Source organism: Megalobrama amblycephala, linkage group LG16 (genome assembly GCF_018812025.1).
Source record: "Megalobrama amblycephala isolate DHTTF-2021 linkage group LG16, ASM1881202v1, whole genome shotgun sequence".
NCBI classification, from domain to species: domain Eukaryota; kingdom Metazoa; phylum Chordata; class Actinopteri; order Cypriniformes; family Xenocyprididae; genus Megalobrama; species Megalobrama amblycephala.
Genome location: NC_063059.1, coordinates 39,740,882 through 39,753,953, shown reverse-complemented (window position 1 = coordinate 39,753,953; position 13,072 = coordinate 39,740,882). Strand labels below are relative to the sequence as shown.

The window sequence follows — 13,072 nt, the reverse complement described above, 5'->3', positions numbered from 1 at the left end:
TGCTACAGTTGCAAAGATAGAAGAAATTAGATAAACAAGGTGTGGTTTTGACACCTTTAAAATGCCCCTATTATGCTATTTGAAACTTTCCTACAACAGGTTTACATGCAAAGGTCAAAAACACTTTCATTTTCTCATAATATACATTGCACATCACCACATTTTTAATGATTTTCAAACGACTCACTGGATGAATCAGTCTCTCTAAATCCCTCCTTTCCATGAGCCTGCTCTGATCTGATTGCCCAGACGGCCCAGTCTGCTGTGATTGGTCTACCACTTACAGCTCTGGAGCTTCCTAAAGCTCAGCGATTGTACACACTGTAAAGACAGTAACAATGGCATTGATTTTACCATATAAATACTAGCACAAGTCCGATGATTAAATACATGGAAGAACTAGTTATTCAACCTGAACCTCCATCACAAAGACTTGAGCAGGACGTTTCTCAGTGATACAGTCCCATCTTTAACCACTGGTTCTTCACAGCCTCATCCTTTGGATGTGAAAATAAACTCAATTCCTTTCACACTGCAGAGCACAGCGTCTTGTTGATGTTATCCACACAAACAAGCTCCAGCATTGGAGAGGGGTTCAAGTTTTCGCTGGAGTCCACACAGAACGTAGGCAGGCAATGGGCATTATGCAAATGTATTAACTTGTGATGTGTGAACTTTGCAGAAAAGAGATTTGAATCATTTAAGCGGTTCAGAGTTGACTCTTTGTTTTGAGAGACAATAACTATTTATGATGCACTTTCAGCTTTAAAACTTTGCAGACTGTTTACATTCACATACAGCTACATTACACACTGCCTGAAAGGTAATTTTCAAAAATCCATAATATCGCAGATCATACATTATCTCATGTCTGCAGAGATGGAAACAGACATATTTTGATACAAAGGTACGTCATGTAATTAATTCTGATGGAAAAAACACCCACTAGATCTTTCAGTACAGAAGATAAACACACATATATATATATATATATATATATATATATATATATATATATATATATATATATATATATATATATATATACACACACACACACACACACACACACACACACACATGCATCTCAGTAAATTAGAATGTCGTGGAAAAGTTCATTTATTTCAGTAATTCAACTCAAATTGTGGAACTCGTGTATTACATAAATGCAATGCACACAAACTGAACTACTTTAAGTATTTGGTTCTTTAATTGTGATGATTTTGGCTCACATTCAACAAAAAAACACCAATTCACTATGTCAATAAATGAAGACGTCTGTGTGCGGTGGCTCTTGATGCACTGATTCCAGCTTCAGTCCACTCCTTTTGGAGCTCTCCTAAGTTTTTAAATCGGCTTCGCCTGACAATCTTCTCAAGCCTGCGGTCATTCCTTGCACCAGTACACCTTTTCCTACCACACTTTTTCCTTCCAGTCAACTTTCCATGAATATGCTTTGGCACAGCACTCTGCGAACAGCCAGCTCTTTCAGCAATGCCCCTCTGTGGCTTACCCTCATTGTAGAGGGTCTTGATGATTGTCTTCTGGACAGCTGTCAAGTCAGCAGACTTCCCCATTACTGCTGTTGGGATTACTGACCTAAACCCAGTATTTATACCCTGAGAATGGTAATTTAATAGAACTTGAAATTAAATATTCTAATAATCTGAAATACTGATTTTTTGATTTTGATGAGCAGAAAGCTGTAATCATCAAAATGAAAACAAAAAAGTCTGGAAATATTTTACTTTATGTCTAATAAATCTAGAATATATTTAAAGTTTTACTTTTTGAATTAAATTACAAAAAAACAACAAAAAAACACAAGAAACTTTTTCATGATATTCTAATTTATTGAGATGCACCTGTATATATGTATATCATATATAATCTTAAAGCATATAACAGTCATAAGGAATATAACAATTAATGATGATTAAATGAATACATATCAATTCATTAATATAAAAAAATTATTATTAAAATAAATAAAAGACACTTATCAAAAGAATAAATCTGAATATTAATAATTTTGCATACACCAATGACAAATGATTGATTTTAGGTTATAGGTTTTTGTTACAGTAATTACAAACAAAGAATTCAAGTTCATAAATTAAATTAAAGTGACTGAATACATATTCTGTTCCCCCCCCAAAAAACATAAAAAACACCTCTACAAATCTTGTGGTATTTCTATAATTTTTTTTCTGAATCTCACATTAGTTTCCTGAAAACACTAGATCTGAGGAGAACATTTGTTCAGTGTGACAATGTTTTTTTTTTTTTTTGTACTATGAATCATTCGAGTTTTTGTTTTGCGTGAAACTCTCTCTACGGCTTCTCTCCAGTATGAACTCGCTCATGTATTTTCAGGTTTCCAGACCGAGCGAAACTCTTGTCACAATATGAGCACTTGTAAGGTTTTTCTCCAGTATGAATTCTTTGGTGCTGTTTCAGATGACTATATGCTGTAAAGCTCTTCCCACAGTCCGAACACACATGATCTCTCACTTTATTGTGTGTTTTCTGGTGCTGTTTACATATATACAGCCTTGAAAAACTCTTTCCACAGAAGGAACACACATAAGGCTTCTCATCTGAATGAACTTTCAAGTGATAACTAAGACCTGTTGCTTGAGAAAAACTCTTTCCACACTGAGTGCATGTATACGGTTTCTCTCCAGTGTGAATTCTCATGTGTACATTAAGGATTCCTTTATTTGTGAAACTCTTACCACACTGAGTGCATGTAAACGGTTTTTCTCCAGTGTGAACCCTCATGTGTGTGTTAAGGTTTCTATTATTTAGGAATTTCTTTCCACACTGAGAACATTCATATGGTTTTTCTCCAGTGTGAACTCTTGTGTGTTTATTAAGGTCTCCTTTTTGTATGAAACTCTTTCCACACTGAGTGCATGTAAACGGTTTTTCTCCAGTGTGAAATCTTGTGTGCTTATTAAGGTCTCCTTTTTGTATGAAACTCTTTCCACACTGAGTGCATGTAAACGGTTTCACTCCAGTGTGAAATCTTATGTGTACATTAAGGTCTCCTTTATTTCGGAAACTCTTTCCACATTGTGAGCAGGTGTGCAGCTTTTTGGCTTTTGTTTCTTGAGTTTTGAAGTCACTTTTCTCCTCTTTAACTTCATTCAGTTTGTGTTTTTGCTCCATCACCTCCATCTGGTCTAAAATAAACATTAGGTAGTATGAATCAGTTCAAGGAGAAAAACTTGAAAATCCAAGTTAACATTGCTTAAGCAAAGGCAACAAAAGATCAGGGGTGTATTCCAGAAAGCAGGTTATGTGACATACCCGGGTATGTTTAAAGGACTAGTTCTCTTTGCAAACCTAAATCTCTCTTTTCTGAGATAAAGAAACTTGTCAAACCGTCATCCGTAGCTATTAATGGCTCTGTTGATCTCTGTAAAAGTTTTGCTACATAAAATTGATAAAAGCTTTTTCCTCAGCTGTCTCTTCCTACTAATCTCCATGTCTGATAGGTTGTCCGCTAAACACTTTTTTACTCACTAATACATCTGTTCTTGAACAACTGATCACCAAATCTAACTGCCTCCTGTACACTCGATCCTATTCCAACATACCTACTTGAAACCCTTTTGCCTTCACTTATCCAACCTATTACTCATATTATAAACAGATCTCTTACCACTGGTTGTGTTCCGCATTATCTAAAAGCAGCTGCCATCACCCCAATTCTTAAGAAGTCTGGCCTTGCTAACACTGATCTGAACTTCATCACAATCTCCTTTTAATTTCTGATTCAGGTGGCCATAGTATCCTTGTTCTCCTTGACCTCAGTGCAGCATTTGATACTGTTTGCCATTCTATACTTCATTCTCAACTATTTGAAATAGGTATTACTGGTGCTGCTTTTCAGTGGTTAACTTCATATCTATTGGATAGACAGCAATTTATTAGGATAGGTAAGAATAGATCTTGTACCGTCACTATTTCCCATTCCCATTATAAAGCTTGGTGGCGTCAGGATATTTATTAATAGAACTCTGATTGTCTTCATCAGAAAAAAGAAAGTCATGTACACCTAGGATGGCTTGAGTGTGAGTGAAGCTTGGGGTCATTTCCAAAATTAACTAATTTTTTTAAGAATAAGCAAATAACCTAAACTTTCGGTTCCAAAAATGGAGGTAACTTTGAGGGTATGTAAAGAGCGCAATATTTGCCGTTTCCATTGCCAGAAGTTGTGAATGGTACGCTAATTCCGAAACATACCATACCACTTTTTTGAGACCCTTCTATTGGGGTACCTAGCACAATAGTGCTAAAGGGTGGAGCTAAACTCACAGCTGAACGCTGATTGGTTGACAGAGAATCGTCACTTGTGCTTGCTACAAAGGGAATGACAACACAAAAGGCGCTATTTGTTTTTTAATAAAATTGAAACACAATACAGTTTCTTCTTGTGACAAACAGCCACATGCCAAGAAGCTAGAACAAGATCTGCTGGATGTCCTCCATTGTTGTATACTGTGTCGCTTTCTTCTTCACGTGAAAATGACATTGATCGCTACTTTCCGGCATACACCACACCTGAATCGTACTGAACTGTGCTTTACCGCTTGGTGGAAACGAGGCATAAGTAGCCATAGCAACTTACTCTCTTAACATAACCTGCTCCAGAGCAGGATCTGTTCCAGGGTTAGTTTACTTTAGAGCAGTGGTTCCCAACCTGTGGTCCGCGGCCCACTAGGGGGCCGCAGTGATCCTCCAGGTGGGCCGCGAGATAAATTAAAATTAATTTAAATATATTACTATAATTCCTTAATTTAGTTATTAATACGTTACATTTAATACATTAAATTAATTTTAAAAAAATACATAAACCACGCACTCTCTCGTACGTATTCTGTGATTGTTTCGGTTCAGCCCAGGTTGTTTCTCATCGTGCTGCTGTGAAATACAGAATGAACGGTGGCTGAAAACGCAAACTCTCTCAGTTGGAAAAAGAAAACCTGTGTCGCTAAAAAGGTTTTGATAGATGACGATTGTAATGAAGGTAAAGACGATTGCAGTGACATACAGCAGTCGTACATTATAATGCGCAAGTTCGCAATTATTGATGCGCAAACAAACCATGCATGTGTGCTCTCGACTCACTGATTGCTATAACATCATATTTCTGCAAATTAATGTACTGTGAGTGTTTTTATAACGGATGCTCGCCGAACAAGCGTGTTTTGGAGAAGTTTGAGAAGATCAGTGGTGTTATATGTGTTATATGTCAATAATTTTGAATGGATCTGCATAGTTTTTAAATTCAGTCCTTTGGTATCTCCCTGTGGTCTTATTTGGTATGGCAGGTTGACTTGTGCTTATTTAAGTTACTGTATTACGAGCAAAGTAAGTACTTTTAAGTTGTAAAGAATGTCTGCAAAGTATGTTTGCAAAAATAACTAAAGGTTTAAATATATCTTGAGTTTCTTCTTTAAAGAATTAATTACATGGGGTTGAAAAGTAATAACACTAAAAATACAAATGTTTTTGTGAATTTAAAAAAAAAATGGGGGGATGGAGGATGATATATATATATATATATATATATATATATATATATATCACATATACATACATATCAGGAAAATGTACTGCTAAAGTACTTCTAGGCGGGTCTTGACCACATTGAAGTTCCATATCACTTCGCCAAATGATTTCAGTTATTTCAAAGGTCCTTACTGCCTACAACAGCAAAACAAACAAAACCTATAACGATGATCAAGCAAATAAATTTAGTAAACAATAGGATAAAAATGACAAATTATTGTTCAAACACACACATACAGTACGGACACCCTCGCACAGAAACATGTTGTCTGCATTGCTCTGACGAATTAATCAATAAAATAGATCAGCAACTTAAAAACTACATGACATTTCTCACTAACTGTGTGGTTCATGAGGTAAATAAACTTACAGTTTCTCTATTAATGGACACACTGCTGCCGTGAGAGACTCAGGTAGGCTGATTCACATATGCTTATTCTCTCTCTCTCTTTCTCTCTCAACCGCATTAATAACTGTATTAGTCTGCTATGGCTCAAGCTTCCATCACTAGTTCTGAAATTAAGTTTCAGAATTAGCAACGGAGGTTTGGGATGAGATGCATAAGAAATTATACCCACACACAAGAGTGTTTTAAGGACAAAAACCTGACAAATGTCTTGAAATATGACATCTGAACACTGTCTTGAGGTGTGGTAACCGTAGTATAAGTGTAATAATTGATTCTGGACCTTTGAATTATTAAAAAACCCAAGGTGTAACGGCATTACCACATCGGGTGTGTATTCTCCTCTAACAATTCAAGGGCTCGTCATCAATTATTCCTCACGTAATTTCCCAGGTGAAAAAATACTACATTTCTATAATATACTTAAAGTGCTCTATTTTCGTAACTTATAGTACATTTGAACCCATAGTGTACTACAAATGGTAGCTAAATATATTTTTTAAATACAGAGATAGTATATTAAAATCACATTTTAGTTCATATTTCATGCTGCCTCAAAATAGCACAGTTAAGTACACTTAGATGTTCTTAAGATCTTAAGTAGTACTAAAGAAGAATTTTTAGTATATTAAGTACAAAATTAGTGTGTAAAAATAGAGCACTTTAAGTACATTATAGAAGTGTACTTTTTTTCACCTGGGTTGCATCTCACATCGTTGATCTGTATTCAGGCATTTTTTTTGCAACCGAATGTTTTTTATGCTACAATGTACTTCTATAATAAAAATCATATATATCAAACCTTTCAAGCAATGTGGAAGCAAAATCACTAAACTTACTGCCATGTTATCTTCACAAGCACAGACTGTTATTTAATTGAATAAGTCTTTCTTTTTATTATATAATTAGCATAAAACTAACAATATAGTTCTTATTCACCATGATTAAAGATTATTACACGAAACGATTGAAAAATTATTGCACAACCACCAAATAGGTGGCGATATGCACTAAGTAAGTAAATAGCATTTAAACAAAAGAGGAAGACAGAAGTAGTATGGAGCGCTTTTTCTTAGCATCCATTTCCACGGTGACTCGTCGATTTGTCACTTTGTTAAGAATGTCTTGTGAGTTAACTCTGAACATATTCTGGGTTGTCTGAACTTACTCCCGGACTTGTTTTTGGAACCAGCATACCTCGAGTAAGCAAGGTTTGGGTTAATCAACCAAGAGTTCAGGGTATGTTTGACTGTAAGATAATCTTGCTTTCTGGAAAACCCCCAGGTAACTGTTAGAATCCAATATCAGATCTTTGATGTGGCAAAGGTTAGCTGTCATTCACTTGTTAATATGATTAAAATTTAGATGAAAAATGCTAGAAACAAGAGTATGATTTAGATGCATTACTGTATCATTTATCATCCATTTACTGCTTATTATTTCACAGCCACTAAAGCAGTCAACAATGAAGAATCAAGAATGGACACCAACCTATTTGTTCCTCGGTATCTTCATGTTTTATTCTGGATGGTTCTGGATCACTCATGTCTTCAATCTCCTCTTTAATAAAGTCCATCTTTATCAGTCACACAGATTTCAGCTGCTACACCTGGAGTTTGTCCTTCTCTTGTAGGATGATGTGAATATTCCCAGTATTTATTGGTGAATTGTTGTGGGAGGAGCTTCACTGCAGGTGTGAACTGTGATCACTGTGTGATACTGACGCCCACAGGACCAGATCTGGAAAAATCAAAAGAGAAGTTACTGAATTTATACTGAAATACTTTAATTACATTTAGATTACTTGAACATGTTTGATGAAATATGGCGAATTTTGATGTGGCTACATATTAGTTGCATTTAACACAAGGTTTGTTAAATTCTTGTCCAAAGTTTGAGAAAAACAACAGGATCATCATGTTTAACTGAGCTGCTGAAAAGCCTCTTTGTCTCCAAAAGTTCCCTGTTTTAACCTCATTCATTATAGTGATGTCTGAGATCTTCAGTAAACATATTTTTTTGGTGTGAACAGCTGAAACAGAGTCTGTGAAAAAACTCTATGGCAATGTATCATTACTCTCTAATTAATAATAAACCAGGACACACAACGCTGAATTAAAGTATTAATTTCTTTCAAATAAAGAAATAAAAATATTACTAACCCTAAACCATATCTTCATATTTTAAAGAACTGATGTCTTACCATATGTTTTATTCGTTCGCACAGTATAATTTGAACAAACCAAATCAAAACAAAACTCACACAACACTCTGCCGTGATACAGCCGTACATGTGCTCTTATTGTCGTAAACATCTACCGTACCGCGTCTACGGGTGTCACATGTGTTATTCGCTCTTCTTCCTCTAGGAGGCGCTGAATGATTTTGAGATTCCTGAAACTATCACAACTTTGTATTGGATTGTCAGTCATGTGATGGTAACATTAGAGCATGAAAGATCAAATGAAACAGACACAAGACTTCTGTTATCGTCTCTGATTAGGTCTACACTGTTAATTTGTCAAGGAACCTGATGAAAGTGAAAGAAGTAGTCAAAAACATCATTAATTCATTACTAAAGAAAGCCTAGTCATGTAGGTAAAACATTTGACTAAAATGCTAATAAAAATAACATTACTCACAGTAATCATATAAAGAAAGAAATATGTCATTAAAATATTATATAATACCATCTAGATCTTTCAGCACAGAAGAGACACATTTGGAAATAATCAAACATATCAGAGCATATAGTAATATTATATATATATATATATATATATATATATATATATATATATATATGATTAAAGAAATCAGTAACGTAAAAATAATTATGCTGCATAAGGAATATAACGATTAATGATGATTAAATGAATACACTATCAATGACTAGAATTCATAAAAAAGAGATTAATAAGTCATAAAGAGGAATAATTATTAATAGAAATAAAATACATTAATCAAAATAATACATTTGATTCAATTTCGCATACACCAATGACAAGTGACTGATTGTAGGTTTGTGTTACATTTATTTAATTAATTTTACATAGGAGGGTTCAAACAAAGAATCAAATTCATAAATTAAAGTGACTGAATAAATATTCTGTTCAACAAAACACCTCTACAAATCTTGTGGCATTTCTATACATTTTTTTTCTGAATTTCACATTATTTATTTGAAAGCACTAGATCTGAGGAGAACATTTGTTCAGTGTGACAATGTTTTTTTTATTTTTTATGAATCATTAGAGTTTTTGATTGGGAGAAACTCTCTCTATGGCTTCTCTCCATTATGAACTCGCTCATGTACTTTCAGTTGTCCAGACCGAGCGAAACTCTTGTCACAATATGAGCACTTGTAAGGTTTTTCTCCAGTATGAATTCTTTGGTGCTGTTTCAGACAGTCAGCTCTATTAAAGCTCTTCCCACAATTCAAACACACATGATCTTTCACTTTATTATGTATTTTCTGGTGCTGTTTACATATATCCAGCCTTGAAAAACCCTTCCCACAGACAGAACACACATAAGGCCTCTCGTCTGAATGAACTTTCAGGTGTTTTTTTAGATGTGATGATAAAATAAACTTTATACCACACTGATCACAGTTAAATGGTTTTTCTCCAGAATGAATGCGCAGATGATGTCTTAAACTTGCTGTATCTTTGAAACTCTTCTCACACTGAGTACAGTGGTACGGCTTCTCTCCAGTATGAACTCGTTCATGTGATTTCAGGGATCCTGAGTCAGTGAAACTCTTGTCACAATATGAGCACTTGTAAGGTTTTTCTCCAGTATGAATTCTTTGGTGCAGTTTCAGATGACTAGATGTTGTAAATTTCTTCCCACACTCCAAACACACATGATCTTTCACTTTATTGTGTGCTTTCTGGTGCTGTTTAAAATGATCCAGCCTGGAAAAACTCTTTCCACAGAGAGAACACACATATGGTCTCTCACCTGAATGAACTTTCAGGTGATAACTGAGACCTGTTGCTTGAGAAAAACTCTTTCCACACTGAGTGCATGTAAACGGTTTTTCTCCAGTGTGAACTCTCATGTGTCTGTCAAGGTTTCCTTTATCTAGGAATTTCTTTCCACACTGAGAGCATGTATATGGTTTCTCTACAGTGTGAACTCTTGTGTGTTTATTAAGGTTTGTTTTTTTGTGGAAACTCTTTCCACATTGTGAGCAGGTGTTCAGCTTTTTGGCTTTTGTTCCTTGAGTTTTGAAGTCATGTTTCTCCTCTTTAACTTCATTCAGTTTGTGTTTTTGCTCCATCACCTCCATCTGGTCTAAAATAAACATTAGATAGTTTGAATCAGTTCAAGGAGAAAAACTTGAAAATGAAAGTTAACATTGCTTAAGCAAAGACAACAAGAGATCAGGGGTGTATTCCAGAAAGATACCCGGTATGTTTAAAGGATTAGTTCACTTTAAAATTAAAATTACAGCAAGCTTTACTCACCCTTAAGCCATCCTAGGTGTATATGACTTTCTTCCTTCTGATGAACACAATCAGAGAACACAAAACTCTTGCAATTCAAAGTGCTTACGCTACATCCTACACCTTCCTTATTCAAACTACGGAAAAAGCTTACGCTGTACATCCTGCGCCTTTCCAATTCAACGTACGGAACTGACGCAACGCCAGTTCTGTTTTTTTTCATAATTTAAAGATGGAATGTGGTCTGGCGGAAGCTGGATATTTTACTTCATAACTTGTTAAATATGGATTTTTTTTTTACACAAACACATCGCTTCCCTTCAGAAGACCTTTATTAACCCTCCAGAGCCACGTGGAATATGTTTATGATGGATGGAGACACTTTCTTCAGTTCATACTCGTTTGGTAACGCATACTGCCATTAAAAAGCTGGGATGCATCAGGATATTTATTAATATTTCTCTGATTGTCTTCGTCAGAAACAAGAAAGTCATATACACCTAGGATGGCTTGAGGGTGAGTAAATAAAAGAAGAGGAAAGAAGTAGTATGGGGCGCTTTTTCTTAGTGTATGCTTCCATGGTGACTTGTCAATTCGTCACTTTGTTAAGAATATCTTGTGAGTTAACTCTGAACATATTCTGGGTTGGCTGAACTTACTCCTAGATGCGTTTTTGGAATCAGCATACCTCGAGTAAGCAAGGTTTGGGTTAATCGATTGAGAGTTCAGGGTATGTTTGACTGTAAGATAATCTTTCTTTCTGGAAAACCCCCAGGTAACTGTTAGTATCCAATATCAGATCTTTGATGTGGCAAAGGTTAGTTCTGTGATTCACGTGTTAACATGATTAAAATTTAGATGAAAAATGGTAGAAACAATGTTATGAATTAGATGCATTACTGTATCATTTATCATCTATATACTGCTTATTATTTCACAGCTACCAAAGCAGTGAAGAATCAAGAATGGACACCAACCTATTTGTTCCTCAGTATCTTCATGTTTTATTCTGGATGGTTCTGAAATATTAATGTCTTCAATCTCCTCTTTAATAAAGTCCATCTTTAACAGTCACACAGATTTCAGCTGCTACACCTGGAGTTTGTCCTTCTCTTGTAGGATGATGTGAATAATCCCAGTATTTACTGGTGAATTGTTGTGATCACTCTGCGATACTGATGCCCACAGGACCACATCTGGAACAATCAATGATAAGTTTAATTGAATTTAATTTAATTGAAACTGAATTTATTTATACTGAAATACTTTAATTACATTTTGATTACTTGAACATGTTTGTTGAAATATAGAGAATTTTGATGTGGCTACATATTAGTTGCATTTAACACAAGGTTTGTGGAATTCTTGTCCAAAGTCTGAGAGAAACAACAGGACCACCATGTTTAACTGAGCTTCTGAAAAGCCTTTTTGTCTCCAAATGTTCCCTGTTTTCTCCTCATTCATTATGGTGTTGTCTGAGATCTTCTGTAAAGTGGCACATTAAACACATTTTATTGGTGTGAACAGCTGAAACAGAGTCTGTGAAAAACTCTCTGGCAACATATTATTACACTCTAATAATAGACCAGGACACACAAGGCTGAATTAATTTCTTTCAAATTAAGAAGAAAAAAAGAAAAAAATATTTTGATCACGGGAATAAATAATATTTAAAGTATATAAAGATAAACACCTATTTGTTTTCAGTGAAAAATTTGGCAACAATAAACTTCTATAAAAACCGAATTTTAAAATCCAAACACTTATTAGACATAATATCACATCTTATTTTTAAAGAACTGATGTCTTACCGGATATTCTATCTTATCCGCACAGTATAATTTGAACAAATCAAATCAAAACAAAACTCACACAACACTCCACTGTGATACAGCCGTACATGTGCTCTTATTGTCGTAAACATCTACCGTACTGCGTCTGCGGGTGTCGCATGTGTTATTCGCTCGTCTTCCTCTAGGAGGCGCTGAATGATTCTGAGATTCCTGAAACTATCACGATAGTGGTAACATTAGAGTATGAAAGATCAAACTAAATAGACACATGAATTCTTTTGCTTTCTCTGATTCTACACTGTTAATTTGTTAATGAACCTGATGAAAGTGAAAGAAGTAGTCAAAAGCATCATGAATTCATAACTAAAGAAAGCCTGGTCAATGTATACAATATTTTAATCTATTTTAAGATAGGTCAAATATTTGACTAAAATGCTAATAAAAAAATGACATCACCGTATTCATATAAAGAAATGTGTCAGTAAAAATATTATTTTTTTTTTTACATTTTATGTGACACAAGGAGCACTGCAATCAATTTGGCATAAGAGTCAACAAATGTAGGCTACATTGTAGTGTAAATGTGTCCAGTAAGGCCAAAAACAACAACAACAACAACAACAACAAACAACAATGAAACACTTGAAAGCATTTACAAGAGATCCTGAAGTTTGTGATTAATGTTGCAATTTCAATTTACAACAAAGAAATCGAAGAATTAAAAATTAAAAAATTCAAATTGAGGAATGCTGTAAGGTTCATTTATTAAGTAAAATTATAAATACAACAATTAAATAAAATACGAAAATTGTACAAATATATTTAAATAAAACAAA

At 34.6% G+C, this 13,072-nt stretch overlaps 2 protein-coding genes and 1 pseudogene across 7 annotated transcripts in view; all 3 read right to left on the bottom strand.

The window, feature by feature from the left end:
- Positions 1 to 13,072, bottom strand: part of LOC125248609 (gastrula zinc finger protein XlCGF52.1-like) — a 244,508-nt gene that overhangs the window by 52,409 nt on the left and 179,027 nt on the right. The gene's annotated exons all lie outside the window — the stretch shown is intronic.
- Positions 1 to 13,072, bottom strand: part of LOC125248716 — a 551,526-nt pseudogene that overhangs the window by 500,718 nt on the left and 37,736 nt on the right.
- Positions 1,845 to 12,453, bottom strand: LOC125248654 (gastrula zinc finger protein XlCGF7.1-like). Of its 6 annotated transcripts, none has more exons than XM_048160750.1 (4): positions 12,316 to 12,453; positions 11,730 to 11,928; positions 11,421 to 11,639; positions 9,005 to 10,291 (listed from the first exon to the last, which is right to left on the bottom strand). In XM_048160750.1, the coding sequence occupies exons 3-4, from the start codon at positions 11,503 to 11,505 to the stop codon at positions 9,270 to 9,272; spliced, it is 1,107 nt and encodes a 368-aa protein (XP_048016707.1). In that variant the 5' UTR covers positions 11,506 to 11,639; positions 11,730 to 11,928; positions 12,316 to 12,453; the 3' UTR covers positions 9,005 to 9,269. The 6 variants fall into 6 exon arrangements, with proteins under 6 accessions (XP_048016710.1, XP_048016708.1, XP_048016709.1 ...); XM_048160748.1 differs by having other exon boundaries at positions 11,719 to 11,928; positions 12,255 to 12,442; XM_048160753.1 differs by lacking the exons at positions 9,005 to 10,291; positions 11,730 to 11,928; positions 12,316 to 12,453 and adding exons at positions 1,845 to 3,188; positions 7,481 to 7,729 and having other exon boundaries at positions 11,421 to 11,478.

Bases quoted from the DNA above. Each gene is read 5' to 3' on its own strand.
- LOC125248654 (XM_048160750.1), bottom strand. From the start codon at position 11,505: ATGGACTTTATTAAAGAGGAGATTGAAGACATTAATATTTCAGAACCA. The intron at 10,292-11,420 runs GTTGGTGTCCAT...TGTTTATTTTAG, and splicing joins AGATACTGAGGAACAAATAG to ACCAGATGGAGGTGATGGAG.